Source organism: Tamandua tetradactyla, chromosome 3 (assembly GCF_023851605.1).
Source record: "Tamandua tetradactyla isolate mTamTet1 chromosome 3, mTamTet1.pri, whole genome shotgun sequence".
In the NCBI taxonomy this organism is placed as follows: Eukaryota; Metazoa; Chordata; class Mammalia; order Pilosa; family Myrmecophagidae; genus Tamandua; species Tamandua tetradactyla.
Window position 1 is genome coordinate 153,629,508 of NC_135329.1, and position 18,114 is coordinate 153,647,621.

An 18,114-nucleotide genomic window follows, 5' to 3' on the forward strand; every position below is an offset into this window, starting at 1 on the left:
TCTCAGTAGCTAGAGGAGGTCTGGGCTGCAAACAGGAAGTTTTTGTACTTTTGGCTAGTTTGTGCTTAGGGTAAAAACAGAAAAGTCCACCTGGAGACTCTGTAAGACAGAAGTGTAGAATAAAACTAGACTCTACTATTCCCACTACTTCTCTCAGTGTGGACATTCTGATCCAGTCTGTTTCCAGAACTGGTCTCTGGTATGCAAGTCAGAACAGCTTAGCAGCAAAGTGTCAGGTTTGAGCCCTCAAACTCTCCTCCCCACCTTTCTAAAATGTTGAGCAGGATATCTGAAAACTGTTTTGAATTTTTAACTTTTCAAAGCATCCGAAGGTCAGTTTCCTTTGAGTGCGACAACTGCGGGCTTGGGGGTCAAAGAGAAGCAGAGGCTGGTCCCCCAGTCTCGCAATACTTTCTTCCCCACTAACGTCCCCGATCCCATCCTGCCCCTGCCCCTAACGAGGGAGAGAAGGCAGCTATCTTCTGCCTGTCCCAGGCCTCATCACCACCACCCGGAGTCTTCCAGTGCTGAGGGGGGCGGCAGGGGACTCCCTGCCACGCGTCTAGGGCCCTTGCACAGGGGTTGGGGCCCAAGGGTCCACGTCGGCCCCTGAGCAGGCAGAGGAGACAGATCCAGCCTAGGGATGACCACGGCTTTCCCGCCCCTAAGGTACCCTCGCCCCGGGTAGCCCAATGGGCAGCCTCGCCCCGGAGGCAGGCGCAGGCCGGAAGCCACCCCGCGGCTCAGCGGCCCCGCGAGACGGCGCCCGCGCCCCCGCCCTCTCTGGCGCGGACTCAGCGGACTCTGCCGACAGGGGCCAACCCGCCGGGTCCCCGCCGCGCTCTTTGTCCTGGCCGCGCGCGGGCGGACGCGTGCGCCCCCCGGGTGAAGTGAGGCGCGAGAGAAGGCGCGGGAGCGCGCAGGAGCAGCTCGCGCCCGTGGGGCGCCGGGGGCGCGCGCTCCTCCGCCAGGCAAGCAGCGAGCACGCGCGCCGCCGCCGCCCCTCCCCCCTGCTCGGCTCGGAACTTGCTGACTGCGCCGCCGGGAGGAGCTGAGCCGGGCGGCTGCGGCGGGAGGCCACAGCGCGCGGGGGTCTCCCGCGTCCCCTCCGCCTCGTCGGGAGCTCGCGCCCTCGCCCCGCGGAGCTCCCAACACCCCCCCTCCCCTTTTTTTTCCCCGAAGGCGCTGGGCGGCGCCACCCTCCGGCCGGAGCCCGGCACTGCACAACCCCCTCCGACTTTCAATGTTCCACACTCCCCGGCCAGAGCCTCCTCGGCTTCTTTTTTTCCCTCCCCCCTTTCCCCCCCCCCTCGGCTGCCTCCATTTCCTTAAGGAAGGGTTTTTTTCTCTCTCCCTCCCCCACACCGTAGCGGCGCGCGAGCGGGCCGGGCGGGCGGCCGAGGTAAGGCGTGGGGGCCCGGGGGCCGCGTGCGGGGCGGCCGGGGCGGCGGCGGTGGGGGAGGGGGCGGGGGCGGGCAGCTTTGTTCGCGCCGGGCGCCCGCGCCGCCGGTGTCCGCGAGCCGCGGCGGGGACGGCCGGCTGCTCGCATCACTTGGCGCCCGGCGCGGCGAGCGCTGCCCGCGGCCCCCGCGCGGCCCTCCCCACAAAGGGCCGCGGAGCTGCGTGGCCGCCGCCACCGGCCGCGGCTCGCCTCCGCGGGCGCGGAAATTTGTTGCACTTCTTGGGGCTTTGTTTGTTTGTTTTCTTCAGATTTTTTTCTCTCGCTATTTTGGACAAAATGTCCGTCCGTGATGTAAAAATTGAGCGAGGTACCGTGGTGGCATTGGGAGCTTTGCAGAAGGTGGTTTGGATTCTGCTTTTCCCAGGGTGTCAGCTCGGTTTTGGCCGGATGAATCTTTGCTGCTGGCCGTGGAAACGGCTAGAGTAGCTTGTTAGTTGATTTTTAAATTTCTAAGTGTTGTGATTAAAGGCTTACACACACACAAGAGGAATCGCCACGTTAAATAAGCATATGGGCGATTAACAGGGTATGTTTTCCTTTCAGAAAGGGAATTTGGTAGCTTTGACCAATATCACTGTGTAAATATTTAGACGTTATTAGTGACTTTTTAACATTTTTCAGCGCGATCTGTTATTTACAGTGTGTCATGTGTTATTAATGCTCGTTGCCTAAGTTCCCTGGCAAATCTGTTTCATGCCTTCTGAGAAAGTAGACAATTGATAAATTGTCCAAGGGATGGAAAAAAATGTGAGTGGGTTTTTCAACTTGAGTTCGGTAAAAAATCCTTGAACGCTGGCGTTGTGAGACATACCAATTCCCCTGTAACCTTGCTGTACGATGAGATGTGTGAACATTTTTGAAGCTTTTTTCATTAAGTTACTATTTTAGGTGAATATTAAGAAAAGAAAATGCTAGTGGTTTATTCTTAGACTTAACATTTCCCCTTTTTTTCTCTCTCTCTCCTTAAAAGTTTTCCAAGAAATAACTTCACCAAGATGTCCAGTGACAGGCAAAGGTCCGATGATGAGAGTCCCAGCACCAGCAGTGGTAGTTCAGATGCGGACCAGCGAGATCCAGCCGCTCCAGAGCCTGAAGAACAAGAAGAAAGAAAACCTTCTGCTACTCAGCAGAAGAAAAACACCAAACTCTCTAGCAAAACCACTGCTAAGTTATCCACTAGTGCTAAAAGGTAATGTGTAAAAGAAGAATTAAGCACATTGTCAGGTTGTCTTCCAAATGATTGGACACTTCCATTGGTTTTTACATCAGCAGCAGTAGTTCAAAAACATTTACTTCATGATCAGTTTTATTTGCACTTGACACTTGAATGAGCCACCTATACTTTAGGTGGTATATAAACTACCTCCCTCAAATTGTACTTCTTAAGCAAACTTGGTCTGCATTTTGGTAACTTCAGACAGTGTTTCTTAGTAGAGCTTGGATGAACATCCTGACAGACTTTTTAAAGAATTTGTGAAGGTTAATTTGGTGAACCCAAATTAGATGGTGCACTGGGAGTGTTTCGTTTTTGTGAGTCATACTTGTCATGAAATGGACACTAAAAATCAGCATGAACTTAAGTGCTCAGAATTATCACATCTGCTAAAAAACTTTTACATTCAAGGCCTTGGCTGTGTGCTAAAGCGGATTTAAAATTGTCCTACAGATCTGTCTTAAGTTTTATAAACCAGATTTTAAACTATGCATCCCAGATATTACTTTTTATAGTCAAGTTATGATTGTCCCTCTGTTCTTGTGAGGACAAGTAAAACTTGAAAAGCAGCCATTTACAATTTTAGGTGTCACTTGGCTAACAGTGGAAGTTTTCAATAGCCAGATTTTCATCATCCTTTTGACTGGTTACTCTAAAGTGTATAGATATGCTTGACACGTTAATGCTCAGCAGCAGGAGAAGCATTTTGTTGGTTCCAAGTGAGAGGTCATTTGTTCATGTTGATTGATATTATCTGTGATGGACAAAAAAATATTTTGTTAATGGGATTCCATTAGTGATGGTAATTGAATACCCAGGAATTTTAGTAAATATGTGTACAGAGATACATCAGATGTATCTATAGCATTAGCTATTTTGACATTTTGTTGATCACAACTAAAGTGCAAAGAAAATAGAAAAACTGATCAAATATTTCATTCTGTAGTGATTCAGAAATACTCTTTTCTGTAGATTTTTACTATCTTCTATCAATCAGGTATTAATAACAAGAATTCTTTTATTAGATGATAGCAGACTTTGAAGAATTCAATTGTAGTCTTGTTGAACATGTTAAACAAATCTTGTTTTGAAAGCATGTAAAATTTGAATAAAATGAGAGAACTGCTTTTTATCTCCTTAATTCAAGGCTACATAGTATAACTTATTTTCCTTGAAATATTTTAAATTTCAGCACTTTTTTAAGATTAGGGAAACATGCAATTAAATAAGATTGCTAAAGAGCCCTTTGGAAGTTTTTCACTGATGAAAATATTTGTAAATTTTAAACTTTTTTTAGCAGATAAAATATCATCAAAACTACTTCCATGTTCTTAAAATAGCATGTTAATTCTTACCTCAATAAAACTGACTCGAAGTCATTGTCAAATATTCTAGTGCTTTCCCTCCTCCCTTCTTGCCTCATTTGCATATAAGCTTGTAAAGAGAATTTCTTTAGTAAAAAGTGTTTTGAAATAGATTTTATATCCTTTACTGAGTACTAGTGGGGGACTATTTCCCAAATCAGGTTTAAATGTTTTACTTATTTACAGTAGCAAGTGAGAAAAAAAGCTGCAAAGTTTCTGTTAAGGGATTTGGGTTATGCCTCTGAGAACAAAGAGGAAGCAGCCATGTTAGCATTACTGAAGGCAAAGCCAGCCTTGCATTTAACTGCATGGTGGTAGAGGGCAGTGTAATTCCCTGGTTATTCTGTAGACTACCTCAATGCTTTTTGTCTGTTCTCATTTCACCAACAGAATTCAGAAGGAGCTAGCTGAAATAACCCTTGATCCTCCTCCTAACTGCAGGTAAGAAGCACATTTTGTTGTTTTGATTTCAAATTGTGAACAAAATATCAAGAGATTTCACGTATTGTCTGGGTATGTGTGCACCGGTAAGAGGCAGCATTTGCTTCTTTCCAGATTTGCAAGTGGATTAAACAAAACTTATCAAAGGTGAATTCAGTAAATTTGCGAGAAAAAAGTATTTTTTAGCATGTATGAGAGACATTTTTGTGTTTTGAATGTACTGATTTTGTATTTCTCGCTGAGATTATTATGAATAGTACTGATTTTTGTTCTGCAGAATACAGATTACTTTTGTAGAACGTTATATTCAGAGTTATATTGCAAAAACTTAAAACATTTGTTAAGCTTTAAATTTAGTGCTTGTATGCAATCTGATCTGACCTTCCAAATTTAGAAATTGCTAAATGTGATGTTATAAAATGTAAATGCAGTAAATAAGAGTATAGTTGTTTCTTTTTTATTTATTCAGTGACTTGCCTTGAGGACAAATTTTATGTGCTAAGCTAATGGATTTGTTGTTTTCTAGATACTGCACTACTGTAATTATTTACATTTTAAGCAAATGTCCTAAGTACTTGTGAACATTCTTAGTAATTTTGGTAGTAGAAAAATGGGTATGAAAAACAGTAAAGAATAGGAATTTGTGGTAAGAATTAATTTCAGCTGTACTTAGGGAGACCATATTAAAAATGTTGATTTGTATAAGATGCATTAAAAGTAACGTGTTTGGCAATTTTTAGGCCATCTTGGGTAGTGCTATGTTTGTTTTTTTAACAGTGCTTCCAAAATTCGTCAAGTGTAGAAAAATAATCTTGTAATAGTTTGCATAGAGATATGGGCTCAAGAATGAGAGTGGCTGTTAGAAATGTGGCAGTGTTGTGGTTGACATGAAAATGTTCTAGTGAGTTACCTATATTTTTTGCTACAAGTTGTGTTCTCTTGTGATTGTCAGACCTATATCTGAAGAGTATTTGAGATATATAGTAGGGTAATTTGATTGTTTCTTATTGTGTGTATTAACTGGATCCTCAGATATGGAAATTTGATCGTGGTTTATCTAGTGAATTAATGCTTCTCCTCATATTTGTAATCACACCATTTCATTTCAAAAAGGAAACATGAGTGTAAAGTAATTTTAAACAGGGAGTGGTATGCCAAATCATAGAGTATTACTTAAAAGCTGTGCTGTCCAACGACATAACCACTAGCCACATGTGGCTATTGAGCACTTGAATTGTGGCTAGTCCAAATTAAGATTTGCTGTAAGTGTAAAATACCTACTGGATTTTGAAGGTTTAGTATGAAAAAAATGTAGAATACCTCATTAATAATCTTTTATATTTATTACATATTGAAATAATATTTTTGATACATTGAGGCATTTAAAATGTGTTATTAAAATTGATTTAACTTTTTTCTTTTTTACCCTTTTACTGTGGTTACTAGAAAATTTAAAATAATGTATGTGGTTTGCCTGATATTTCTGTTGGACAGCTCTGCTTTAGAGAATAAGTAAATCAAAGTGTTTCCTTCCAGTCTTCTAAATGGAGTGTCAAATCGGTACCCATTTAGGGAGGTCAAGTCAAATTTGCTCTCTGAAAGAATCACTTAACTTGCAGAGTGTATCCTGGTATTTCTTACTATGAAGCAAAAAGACCTATCAATTCAAAACTCTTAAATGCTTTAAAATTGCACACAAGGTCACACACTTAAAAGGTTTCTGCTGATCTTTTGCAAATGCCATAAACTAGTGTACATGCATAAATCTGGAGAGCCCAGTAGATATAAGTTGAATGCCCTCAGAACAGTAGCCTAACTTTGCAGTTGCTGAATAAATGTGCTTTACATGTTTAACCCAGGAATGTTTCTCCGGGATCACTGAATAATTGTATTAGAGGGAGTAGAATCTACCAGATTTAAGTCCATAAAATAATGCTTCACATTTAGTGATTAGGCTAGTGAAATAGTAAAACTTTGGGCTTGCTTATGTACAATAATATGGGATACTTAATCTTTGCTTTCCCTTGTCACAACTTGTGATGACTGTTAACTATTGCAAACTATATCTTTCAGTTCTCAGGATCTTTTAATATATGAGTTTCTTTGAGGTTGTGTAAGTGATTAAAGAAAAAAACAAACATCGGATATAAGTCTTGGTAGAAGAACTGGGAGAAGTTGTTTTTTATTACTTTGGACAGGGTTCTTCATATTCCTATATGTAAAATATCTAGTTACTTTGGTGTGTTTTATTAAAACTGACTTTAGATTCTTTCGGTAAGAAGATGGCAGATACATACATACATATATATATATATAAAATTATACCAGATATGTAATAAGGATAATACTGTGCTCATTGTTGAATAGTATCCTTCAGCAAAGCTTTTCAGTGATAACTGCTGTGTCTGTCAGGTTTCATTATAAAAGAAGAGAGTCGTAAAGCCTGTCCTTGTCTTTGAGCAGAAATTTGAAATATTGAGTGTCGTAGGTTTTTGACACATAACTGAATTTATACTATATTTTTACCTTCAACTGTGATAGTGGTATTAAATTAATTACAGTTGCATAAGTAAGGATTTGTTCTTTATAATGATTGTACAGTTTAATTTTAAATTATATCATAATTAAAATGGGATTCTGTATTTGTAAATTCTAGAATATGTGAGTTCATACTGCCTGAGATCTATGAAACCTAGTACTTCTAACTTTTATTTAGTTATTTAATTAGAATTCCATTTTAGATTTGAATAATTTGTGCAAGCTTGTCAAATTCTGCTTCAGGAAAGAAATATAAAGTATATTTGTATACATTCAGAAAAAGGTTGAATGAAATTCAAGAAAATCTGCAAAGTCCAAATCAAAATTACTCTTAATTCCTTCCTATGTTTAATTAATAAAATATTCCGCAGTTATAAAATTTTGTATAATATACACCCCGAGTGATCTTGGGGTAGACTGAATTGCAGAGTGAATTGTATGACTTTAAACATGTTTGATATACTTAGTATTAGCACTTCTTTTGCTGATAGCATAAAGTTTGATGAAGATGCCATTTCCAGTTATATGATCGCATTTCAGTTACTATGCATTGTAGGGCGGTGGGCCCAAATGTCCTAAACATAGCAATGTAATATTCATTTAATGGTTTCAATTTATATTCTTAGGTGACATTCTGTATTTTAGATTAGAGTATAAATAGTTAATACACCAATGAGAATGAAGGGAAATTGTGTTGCTGGCATTCTCCTAGCTGTTTTTGGAGAAAGTTATTGACTAGAATGCTTGATTGGTGTATTACTAAGAAATTTATGTTTGAGCTATTTTCTCAAAGTGTGGCCTTTTTCTATCACAGCTTTACTGTACAAAGGACGAAAATTTAGAAAGGTACAAGACTTTTAACTCAATCCTTCATTTTTTTCCACATATGAAGAAATAGAAAAATGTGCTCTCTAAAGATTATGTTCAGATTGGATCTATGTTAAAGAGAATATATAGGGATATTTGAAACATTTTTTTGGATGTGTGGTAAGCTTTATTGGTGGGGGTGTTACAGTTTCAAGTTATGGTATTTAAACATATAACACATAACATATTAAATATATTGTTTACTGGGAAAACCTGAAAACAGGTATTGTAATACTTGTGAATGTTGCTATTATTATATTTTATTATTTTTTATTTTTAATAAAAAATTAGGTTCCAAGCAAAAGTTGGCAACTCTTGTGCTCATAAACCTAATTTAGCTGTGGTTGAAACTACCTCCTTCTGAGGGTTACCACCACTTTCCGCTATTTTCTAGGGTAGTCTAGAAATTTGCTATTTAAAGATGGCCTGTAGGCCAGCAGCATCTGCATTACAGATGAGATTGTGAGAATTGCAGAATCCCTCATCTGCCAACACCATGAATTGGACCAAATCTGTATTTGAACAAGAGTCCCAGTAATTCCTATGTATATTAAGGTTTGCAAAACCACTGGTATTAGAACTAGATGATCTGGTTCAAATCCCTGTGCTGCTACCTCTTAGCTGTTTTACTTTAGATAAGTTATGGAATATTTCCATCTTACAGTTTCCTGAGTTGGGAAATGGAGATTATAATGATATCCACTCCCCCCTTTTGGGGTTGTTACGAGGATTAAATGAGTTAATATGTTTAAAGTGTTGAAGTGGCTGCAGCATCATAAAAATAGGAGAAACAGGATTAGCACTTAACCTTGCTGGCCATTTTTTCAGTACATCAACATCTTACTATAGGAGTTTTTTTCTGGTGGTTTTATATATATATGTAACATAAAATTTGCCATTTTAATCATTTTTTAATGTATGCTTTGGTAGCATTAATTACATTTATAATATGCTACCATCACCACCAAAACTTTTTCATCACCCCAAACAAGGAAGGTTTTCGTTTTAATTAACTTGTCTGTTGTTCATTGAATTTGTACCAAGCGATTATTTTTGATGTAGTAAAAGCAGATTCTATGTAAAGAAAGTTAACCAGAGAACATTGAGCAAAACTGAGTAACACATCCCCTTTAAAGTAATTAGGCTAATAATTTATCTGACTGTCCAATAATTTAATTTTTTTTAAAAATAAGGTGATGGTTATGTTTTTTCCTTTTTAAATATCCCTTTATAAGAATTTGCAGTGGATTATAATTAATTAGTTTTAAATTTGGCATCAGCATAGACGTCAGAAATTGTGGGGATTTTTCTCAGAATTTTGGCATTATTGATCATTTCAAATGGTTTATGATTAAAGAAAAATAATAGTTTATTTTTCTATAAGCTAATAGTTGCTTCAGGTTAGCTGTAATACTGTGTGCTATTAATGCTAAATTATAATTATTCACTTGTTTGTTTTTTGCAACAGTGAGTGTTTTTTTGAAGTGAGAGATTGTTTTATTCATATTTGTATCTTTTGCTTCACATAGTGCTTTGCATATGAAAATCTGTTAAAATAATAAAATAAGTTGAGGTCTTTCAAGTTGACATAAAAATGGAAATTCCAGGTAAAACAATGGCTTTGGATTGGAGAAAATCTATTAAATAGCCATATATTCTTAACTTTCTTCATAATTGTGATTTTTTTTTTTTACTTTTTGTAATTGTATAATATAACATATATCCAAAGCAAAGAAAGAAAAAAGCAGTAGTTTTCAAAGCACAGGATAATTGTAATTTTTTTACGTGATTATTTAAAAGTAGTTTAGGTACAGTTTATTTGCTTATAAGAAGAAATTGATAATCACAGTAAGCCTAATGATTTCTGCCATATATACCATTGTAGCAGTAAGACTCAGTACTTCTGTGTGATTAAAAACATTTTCTCGAGGGCAAGTCACACTGGCTCAACAGGCAGAGTTCTCGTCTGCCATGCTGGAGATCCGGGTTCAATTCCTGGTGCCTGCCCAAGCAAAAAAAAAAAATGATGTGATTGGAAACAGTCTTTTCCCCCAAAAAGTCACATTTTTACCATGGATCTGTTAAGTTGATTGCAGATTATCCAGTTAGGTGAATGAAAACAGTGTTAGCTTTTTAAAAAACTTATGTTTTTAAGTAAAGGATTTTACTTAAAAATCCTGCACCCTGCAAACTCCCAAATTGCTTTGTTCCTATTTGTAGGTGACTAACTCGTCCCTTATTCCTTCTTTGACTGAGTTGCTACATAATTGATGGATTTGTATAGTTATTTGGAAAATCAGCAAGTCTTCCTTGCTTAGACTTGCTGAATGGAGAAGCTGATAGGCCCTTTTCTCATTCCCCACAAAACATGAAAAACACATAGTTAAACCACTTCTAGAGCTGGAGAGAGAAAGTGATATTTTTTCCTTATCATAGTGCTTTTGACAAGGTCCTATATTTGGACAATTTAAAAACCTTTAAATTGGTTCCTCACTGGGGCTGGTTTTTGATACATGCCCTGTGCCCTCCGGAGACAATCTTCCAGGCCTGGAGACATTCTCTTTCATTACTAGCAAGGAGTTGGTGGTGCTACTGGCATTTGATGGGTAGAGGCCGGGAATGCTGCTAAACACCTTACAAACTGCAGGCCCATCCCCTACTCCCCTAACAATCCAGTCTAAAATGTCAGTAGTAATAAGATTGAGAAACTCTACTCCATATACCTTGGTTCCTGAAAATTTTTTTTTGTGAAATTTTGAATGGCTTGCATTTTACAGTTTTCCTGTCTTGTTAGCGGTGTCTATTCAATAGTTTCTTTTATCCTTTCCTCAGATATGGTGTTTTCACTTCCTGATACCCCAGTCTATTGTTAACGTATATCTTATATTAACTGACATATGTGTTATTTTGTTATGTGAAAACACAGGAATGACTATCTTGAAAGCCTGCTAAATTATGATCTGTTTGGGTGAGAAACATTTATAGCAGTAATTTTATTTTTTGTCTTCTAAACTTAATAATACCCCTACATGATGTAGCTTTAAACTGCCTGTACCTGTGTTCTGTTAATAATATTGAAGTACCACCAAGGTTAAATATCACCAGAAAATGATTAAAATACCAGTTTTGGACTGATTGATTTATAAAGTCAGGTTATAAAGCTATACTTGTCATTTTTTTTGCATGGGCAGGCATCGGGAAGTGAACCCGGGTCTCTGGCATGGCAGGCGAGAACTCTACCTGCTGAGCTGCCATGGCCCGCCCTGTCATTTGGTTTTTATTTTCCTTTATTTATAGTACAGAATATAGAAGTTATAAACTTCTACCATTGGTACAAATACACAGTCCTTTACTTAAAACCTTTGGAACCAGATGTGTTTCAGAATTCATAACTTTTCAGAATTTACAAAGGTAATATGATGCATTTGTTGTAATTTAAGAAACACCCCAGCAGTATCTGGGCAGCACACCATAATCAAACATTAATGTTTCTATAACAAAAGTAGGTAGAATAAACAGAGACTACAGATAGTGTTAGGTCATTTCACCTTTGGTTTTACTGCTGTATTATTTTGTGCCATGCTTACAAAACAGCCTTTGGTTTTCAGAGCTTTTGGGATTCTAGAATTGTGTGTAAGGGGTTGTGGCCCGGTACTATACTATAAGACTATTACTGTGACAGTGACTATAACCCTACTCTTATGGTGAAATTTTTCCTTCTTTTATATGTTTCTTAATGTTTGATTCTAATTTCTCTGTTAGTATTTTTGGGTCATTGCTTTTATAGTTTTATCACTTGTGTTTACTAGAAAAAATTTTAGATTCCTGGTTTTAGAGTTCTTTCCCCTTAAACTATAGGTATTTGTCCTTAAATGTTGTTTTGTTTATTGGATTACTCCATTTTGTATTAAATATTGACTTTTAATCATTTCATTTATTCTAGAAGTGTAAAATTACACAGAAAGGGAAGATATTCTTTAATATTTAAACACCAGGCTTACTGTTTTTGTTTATTCATTTTGTCTTTCTGCGTTTAAGGTGCAAACAGATTATAAAAGAATGCATTAAATTATGCTAGACTGTGTTGTGATAACAAACTAACACACCTAGGAGGTTTTGTAGCTTAACATTTAAGAGTTTATTTCTCACACATATACGGTTTACGTTGGGTCCAGGAGCAATCCTGGCAGCTCCTCCAAGTGTTAACTATTCACTGATTGCATCTTGTAGCTTTACTGTTTGGAACATGTGGCCAGGAAAGAGATCTGGAGGGTCATGTATAGCATTTAAATGCTATGGTCTGGAAGTAAGGTATGAATTAGTCACAAGGCTTGGAGTAAATGCAATGTGGCTGGGAAATGTGGGGAAGCATATGGATATTCAGTGAGAAATCAGTTTCTCTGCCCAAGAAAAGATACATACCTCCATGAGTAGGATACTTTCACTCTCCCTTCGGAAGAAGAAAGAAATAATTGAGTACCTGCGTACATACTAGGTTCCACAATATGGTACCTATTAATACAGTATCTTGTTCACCAACAGCCCTATGAAGCAAGTTTTATTATCTTTGTTTAGATTTCAAAACTGAAATTGAGAGTTGTTGAGAAACTTGCCAAACCTCGCATATCTAATGCATATACATAAAAAATCCAGGGCAAAAATCCAGGTTTACTTTTGACTCGAAAATAAGCATTTTTTCTGTTGCACAGTGTGCAACTTGAGAAATCTGGTGAAAAACAGTCAGAGTTGATTAAAATGGGTCTATAGGTTCTTGCTTTAGGCAGTAAATGTATCCCATTTGTTTGTTTCTAGTCTTTTGAAGGATCCAAAATAATGTTGGTGTATCCTTTTAGAACCTGGTAAGTGAGGTCTAGGTGGTGAGTTAGGGAAAGAAGAGAGTCATCTTTGGCTTGAGGGTGTTAGGTCCTTCTTTCTTGTTGTTAAATCATTGTTTGGAAGCATTTTCCTTTTAGGGAGCATTCCCCTAGCTATATTCTATTCACTTATAAGATCATCAAGGATTGAATATGATTGTAATAGAAAGGGGAAATTTCTGTTCTTTGCCTTGTAGTTCTTTGTGTATACCTTTCTTGTGGCAAAAGAATAACTTTTAAATCTACATCTGCTTTTTTCTCTGGGGCATTGTGAGGCAGTCCTGTTTATAAATTGCTCTGAAGTTGGAAAAATTCTCTAGGGATACAAATTTCTATACTTTCTAGGAAACAGATCTAATCACGTAAGATTTGGGGGGTTTTTAAAGCTGGTATCTCAGATGCACACATTATCATTTATTATTGACCACATCTGATATTTTCATTGAAATTTGGCTTTCTGTTAGGTTATCCTTAATATTGTCTTGTGTTAGGTTAGTTTTATAATTTATTTAAATGCCATTTTTCCTAAGTTGTCAGTTTATACAAAAATTATTCCCAGGCATTAGTATTGTGATTTGCTTTTTTTCTAAGGGGATTTGCTTTTTTCTAATGAGTCTCTTTGGAACAGGAGCTGATCCACTTATTAAAACAATCCTAGAATACTCAGGGTGATCTGCCAGGTTTATATACTCCATTTTAAATTGATGAAGCTAATGAGTTTTATGAGTCAAATCTGTACCTTATGGTCTTGTCTAAATGCATTACTAAAGTTTTGAGACATCTCATCAGGTTACTAATAGTGTACAAATAAACAAAAACTGTTTATTGCACCTGTTACTAGATGTGATGGGCAGTAGGCAGTAATTACTCTTAATAGAATCAGTAATGAGGGTCAGATTTTTAGTGTCATTAATTTTTTTTAAATCCCAGACACTTCCTTCATTTGGTCCTTGGTGTATGTAATAATTGCTTTAATTTTATTGTTATTTGGAACAAACAGAACTTTGAAAGGAGTTGTAGTATCACAGTATTCATTGTCTGAGGTTTATTCTGCCTGTTTTGGAGGGATTTGGGCCAATTATGCCATCCTAAAATTTTGTTGCTGTTCACTGTCCTAGAGCAAATGTACTTTGTCATTCTATTTAACTTTCAGCTTGTCTGGGGAAAAATAAAGACATCTCTAGTTTGAAATTGCTTTTGGGAGCATAGCTCCACATCTTTTGGTCTGAATGAAAGGCCTAGGGAAACATGAATTTTGTTACCATTTTATTTTACTTTCCTTTACTTATAAATCATCATGATGATCTTCCCGTTACATTCATGTGTCTCACTTTTTGTAAACACCATTTATTCCCTTTCTGAGGGTGATTATTTGTAGATAGTTTTGCCGTTTACAATCTTATAGGTCCTTTACAAATGGATCATTTTTTCACATTAAATTTTAGTAGGTCAAGAATCCATTTATTCAGGGTCCCCAAGAGAATCGATCTCAGAAGATTGTGGCTGCATATTTTTTTATGGCTTCCTATTGCTTTCTGTAGTATTCTCATTTAAACAGTAGCAGCAACAAAATATGTAGGGCACCATAAGGCCTTGGCTTTATGATTTTATTCTTGCTTCATACTTGTTTCTAAGGGTGTTGGTATTATTTATTGAATTTGTGTTACGTATGCTTGTAATAAATTTACCTGGTATCACAACGTGGAAAAATCTGACGTTTGAAAGCTTTAAACACAAATTTAGAGAAACCTGAGCTATATGGAATTCGGTGGCAGTCTTAACTAGAGTACCTTTAGATTTTCATTATTTTATTTACACCAATGCCTATTTAAAATTTAAAAAGGTGTATCTGTTTAATCTTCCCAGAGGCTTAGTATGTCCATTTCCATTAGAGGACTTTTATTCCAAGTATTCATTTTGTTCTTTTTTAAACTCTAAAATAAACATGTTGCAGATGATCACATGACTTCTTAATTTTTTTAAATTTACTTTTTTATTATGGAGAATCTGAAATCCACAGAAGTAGACAGACTTTTCTGCTTAACCTTAATCAAGTTTCAACAGTTATCAAACCAGTGGCCAGTCTTTCATGTACACCCCATCCATTTCACCATCCCATGTTACAATGAAGCAAATCTCAGATATCATTGTATTTTTAGAGTTGCAGATGTTCTGTATGCATTTTCAAAAGGACTCCATTTAACTTAAACAAAACGCTATTCACACATCTAAAAATTTTATAGATTCGTTAGCCAGTCGTTCCTATTTACGGATATTTCATGGTCGTTGTTTTTGTTTCCTCTCCAGTTTGTTTGAATCATGATCCAAAGAAAGTGGATACATTGAAATTGGTTGATATATCTTTTACATATCTTCCAGTCTTTAAGTTCCTTCTCAATTTCTTCTTTTTTCTTTATGATTTATTAATTGAAGGAACTGGAACAGAGACTTGTTTTATCTTTTATTCTTGTAGTCTGGATTTTGCTTATTGCATTCCTATAGAATTTAATATCTTTCTTTGTCTTTATTTTCTGTAAATTTGGTGGTTAGGTCAAGAGACTTGATGAAATTCAGGTTATATCATTTTTTTTTTTTTTGACAAAGCTGCTTCATAGGTGGTGATGTGCTTACAAAAGATCTGATTATCTTTCTTTTTGTGATGTTAGAGGTCATTGAATATATCTGTAAAGAGAAGTTTACCCTTATATTCCCTTTGGTTACCAAACAGTGTAAGTTGCACAGTGCAAGACAGGATAAGTAATCAGTTCTTTCCTCTTGTCTGTCAGTTTTCTTTTTCTTCCAAAATAGTAAGTTGGTTTCCTACCTTCTTCCAGTAGAGACCAATTTTTTTTTTTCATTCATCATTACCTCAACTGTTGTGTTGCAAGCTATTGCATTACTTCAGTGTATTGCCGTTGTTATCCGTATAGACCAACTTAATTTTACCTAAACTTCAATCTAAATTTCTACGTCTTAGGCAGTCTTAGATACATAAAAATGGCATGGGTATATTTGGTGGTAAAATAATGCAAGTGTTTGCATTCAACTTAACCATTGGCCCTAGGTGTTGTTTTGAAATCTTTAAATTTATTGAAGCTATTATTTTTAAACATATGACATTTTCTTAGTCAACTCTTTATCATTTGTCAAAAGATGGTAAGTCTTAACATTAGAATAATTCTGTGTTTATTAGAATTATAGGTTTGTTAGCAGTTTTGAATTAAATTAAGGCAATAGATCAAGTTGGAAGACAGCCTTTATCAGAATCAAGTTAATCTATTATAAGAATTGAATTTAAAATTACTCTATTTATCTAAATATACAGGCATGTAACCTTGGTCTGCTTATAGTGTTTCTCACAGGGACACATTGCGTGCTTCCAGCTGGATGATGTTTTGACTTGGAGGACATTGAGCATCCTTTACCCTGCTGACTAAATGTTAGTAGGGCCATTTTCAGTATTATGGCCAACAAAAATCTCCTCTTACCCCATTTCCATATGTCTTTTAGGGAATGATGATAATTATCACTTCCAGTTGCAAATTAGTCTAGAGTTCATGTTGCAGTGATAGAAATGATAATGCTGTAATAAAAAAACTAATTTTGGGTAACATTGCTACAATTAATGTGCAGCAATCTTCCTAGTGGTTTGGTGCTGTATGTACCCCAGAAGAACATGTTCCTAAGTTTAATTCATTCCTGTAGATGTGAGCCCACTGTCAGAGGACCTTTTGATGTGGATACTTTGGTTAAGGTGTGGCTCATCTCAGTCAGGATGGGTCTTAATTCTATTCTGAAGTCCTTTTAGAGGAGCCAGGGACCAAGGATCACTGGAAGACACCCCCAGAATGTCACAGACTTTTGGGGAAGCATCAGCTTGATGATGCCATCATGTGGACTTTTTCCAGGCCTCAAAATGGTGAGCCATTGAATTCTCATTGTTGAAGCCACCCTTTTACATGGTATTTGCTTGTGTAGCCTAGGAACTAAAACAAATTTTTGTATCAGGAGAGTGGGGTGCTGCTATTACAAATACCAAAGAATGTGAAATGGCTTTGGAATTGCGTAATGAATAAAGACTGGAAGAATTGTGAAGTGCTTCTAGAAAAAGCCTAGATTGCTTTGAACAGACTAATGATAGAAATAAGGACACTACAGATACTTCTAACGAGGCCTTAGATGGAAATGATGAATCTGTTATTGGAAACTGGAAGAAAGGGAGTCCTTTTTTAAAGTGACAGAGAACTTGGCAAAATTGAGTTCTGATGTCAGATGGAAGGCAGAAATTTAGAATGATATTGTTGGATATGTATTGAGGAAATTTCAAAGCTAACTTTGGAACACATAGCCTGGTTTCTCCTTACAGGTTATAGTAAAATAGTCAAGTTGGCCAGCTGGTGGTGTCTGGTCGTCTGGCCTGGCAAGCGCTGGCCTGTCTGTTGCTCTGAGAACATTTCATGGACTTAAATCTTGATTATGTTGGCTGTATATCTGCAGCTGATTGTATTTGTAATCGGCTAAGGGGAGTGTCTTCTGCAATGAGTGATGCTTAATCTAATTACCAGAAGGCTTTTAAGGAAAATTTGGAAGAACAGCCACTCTTCCTGTTTTAGCCGGTGAGCCTCTCCTGTGGAGTTCATCCAGACCCTTAATTGGAGTTTCAAGTGTCACAGATTTTGGACTCTTCCATTCCCACAGTTGTCCAGCCAGCCTCTGCTGAGAGTTCATTGAGAAACTTCATTGGAGTTACCAGATTGCGGCATACCCTGCAGACCTTGGGCCCTTCCATTGCCATGGTTGCCCAGCCCATCTCTCTTGAGAGTTCGTTAAGGATCTTCATTTACCAGCTTGCAGCCTGCTCTACAGACCTTGGACTCGACATTCTCACGGTTACATGAGACACCTTTATACATTTTGTATCTATGGATTTCTCCTGCTGATTCCGTTTGACCAGAGAACCCTAGCTATTACAGAAGGGTTAAGCTGAGAAATGAACTCTCAGACTTGAAACCAGAAAATGATGGATTGGGAAGTTTTGATTGGGCCAGGAGTGACTCTATCAGGGACTTCCTTGAGCTTCTGGAAAGATGTCCCTGGACAATAGTGTACCATGTGAGATTTAACTGAACATGAATGAAACCAGTCACCCATTTCAGGGGAAATCAGGATTGCAAATGTAGTTATCCAGGAATGATCTATGGAAAGTCCGTTTGTCTGATGGTTTGGACCCTGTGAAATACATGCAAAGCTGACAAGGTTTTTTGCAAAATTTGTGTGAGTGGAACCACTGCCAGCCTGGACTGAAAGGGACAGAAAAGGAAAAAATTGAAAGAAAACTTAAAGGACAGGTACATG

The 18,114-nt window shown here is 37.4% G+C and overlaps 1 protein-coding gene across 3 annotated transcripts in view; it reads left to right on the top strand.

The window, feature by feature from the left end:
* Positions 1 to 1,029: 1,029 nt before the first annotated feature.
* Positions 1,030 to 18,114, top strand: part of UBE2E3 (ubiquitin conjugating enzyme E2 E3) — a 108,828-nt gene continuing 91,743 nt past the window's right edge. Inside the window, exons 1-3 of one of the 3 annotated variants that reach the window (XM_077154357.1) lie at positions 1,030 to 1,402; positions 2,433 to 2,651; positions 4,430 to 4,480. In XM_077154357.1, coding sequence (XP_077010472.1) covers positions 2,458 to 2,651; positions 4,430 to 4,480 — 245 coding nt within the window. In that variant the 5' untranslated portion in view covers positions 1,030 to 1,402; positions 2,433 to 2,457. Of the gene's footprint in view, positions 1,403 to 1,660; positions 1,802 to 1,839; positions 1,989 to 2,432; positions 2,652 to 4,429; positions 4,481 to 18,114 lie in introns of those variants that run through there. The other 2 variants (XM_077154359.1, XM_077154358.1) reach the window with 2 other exon arrangements.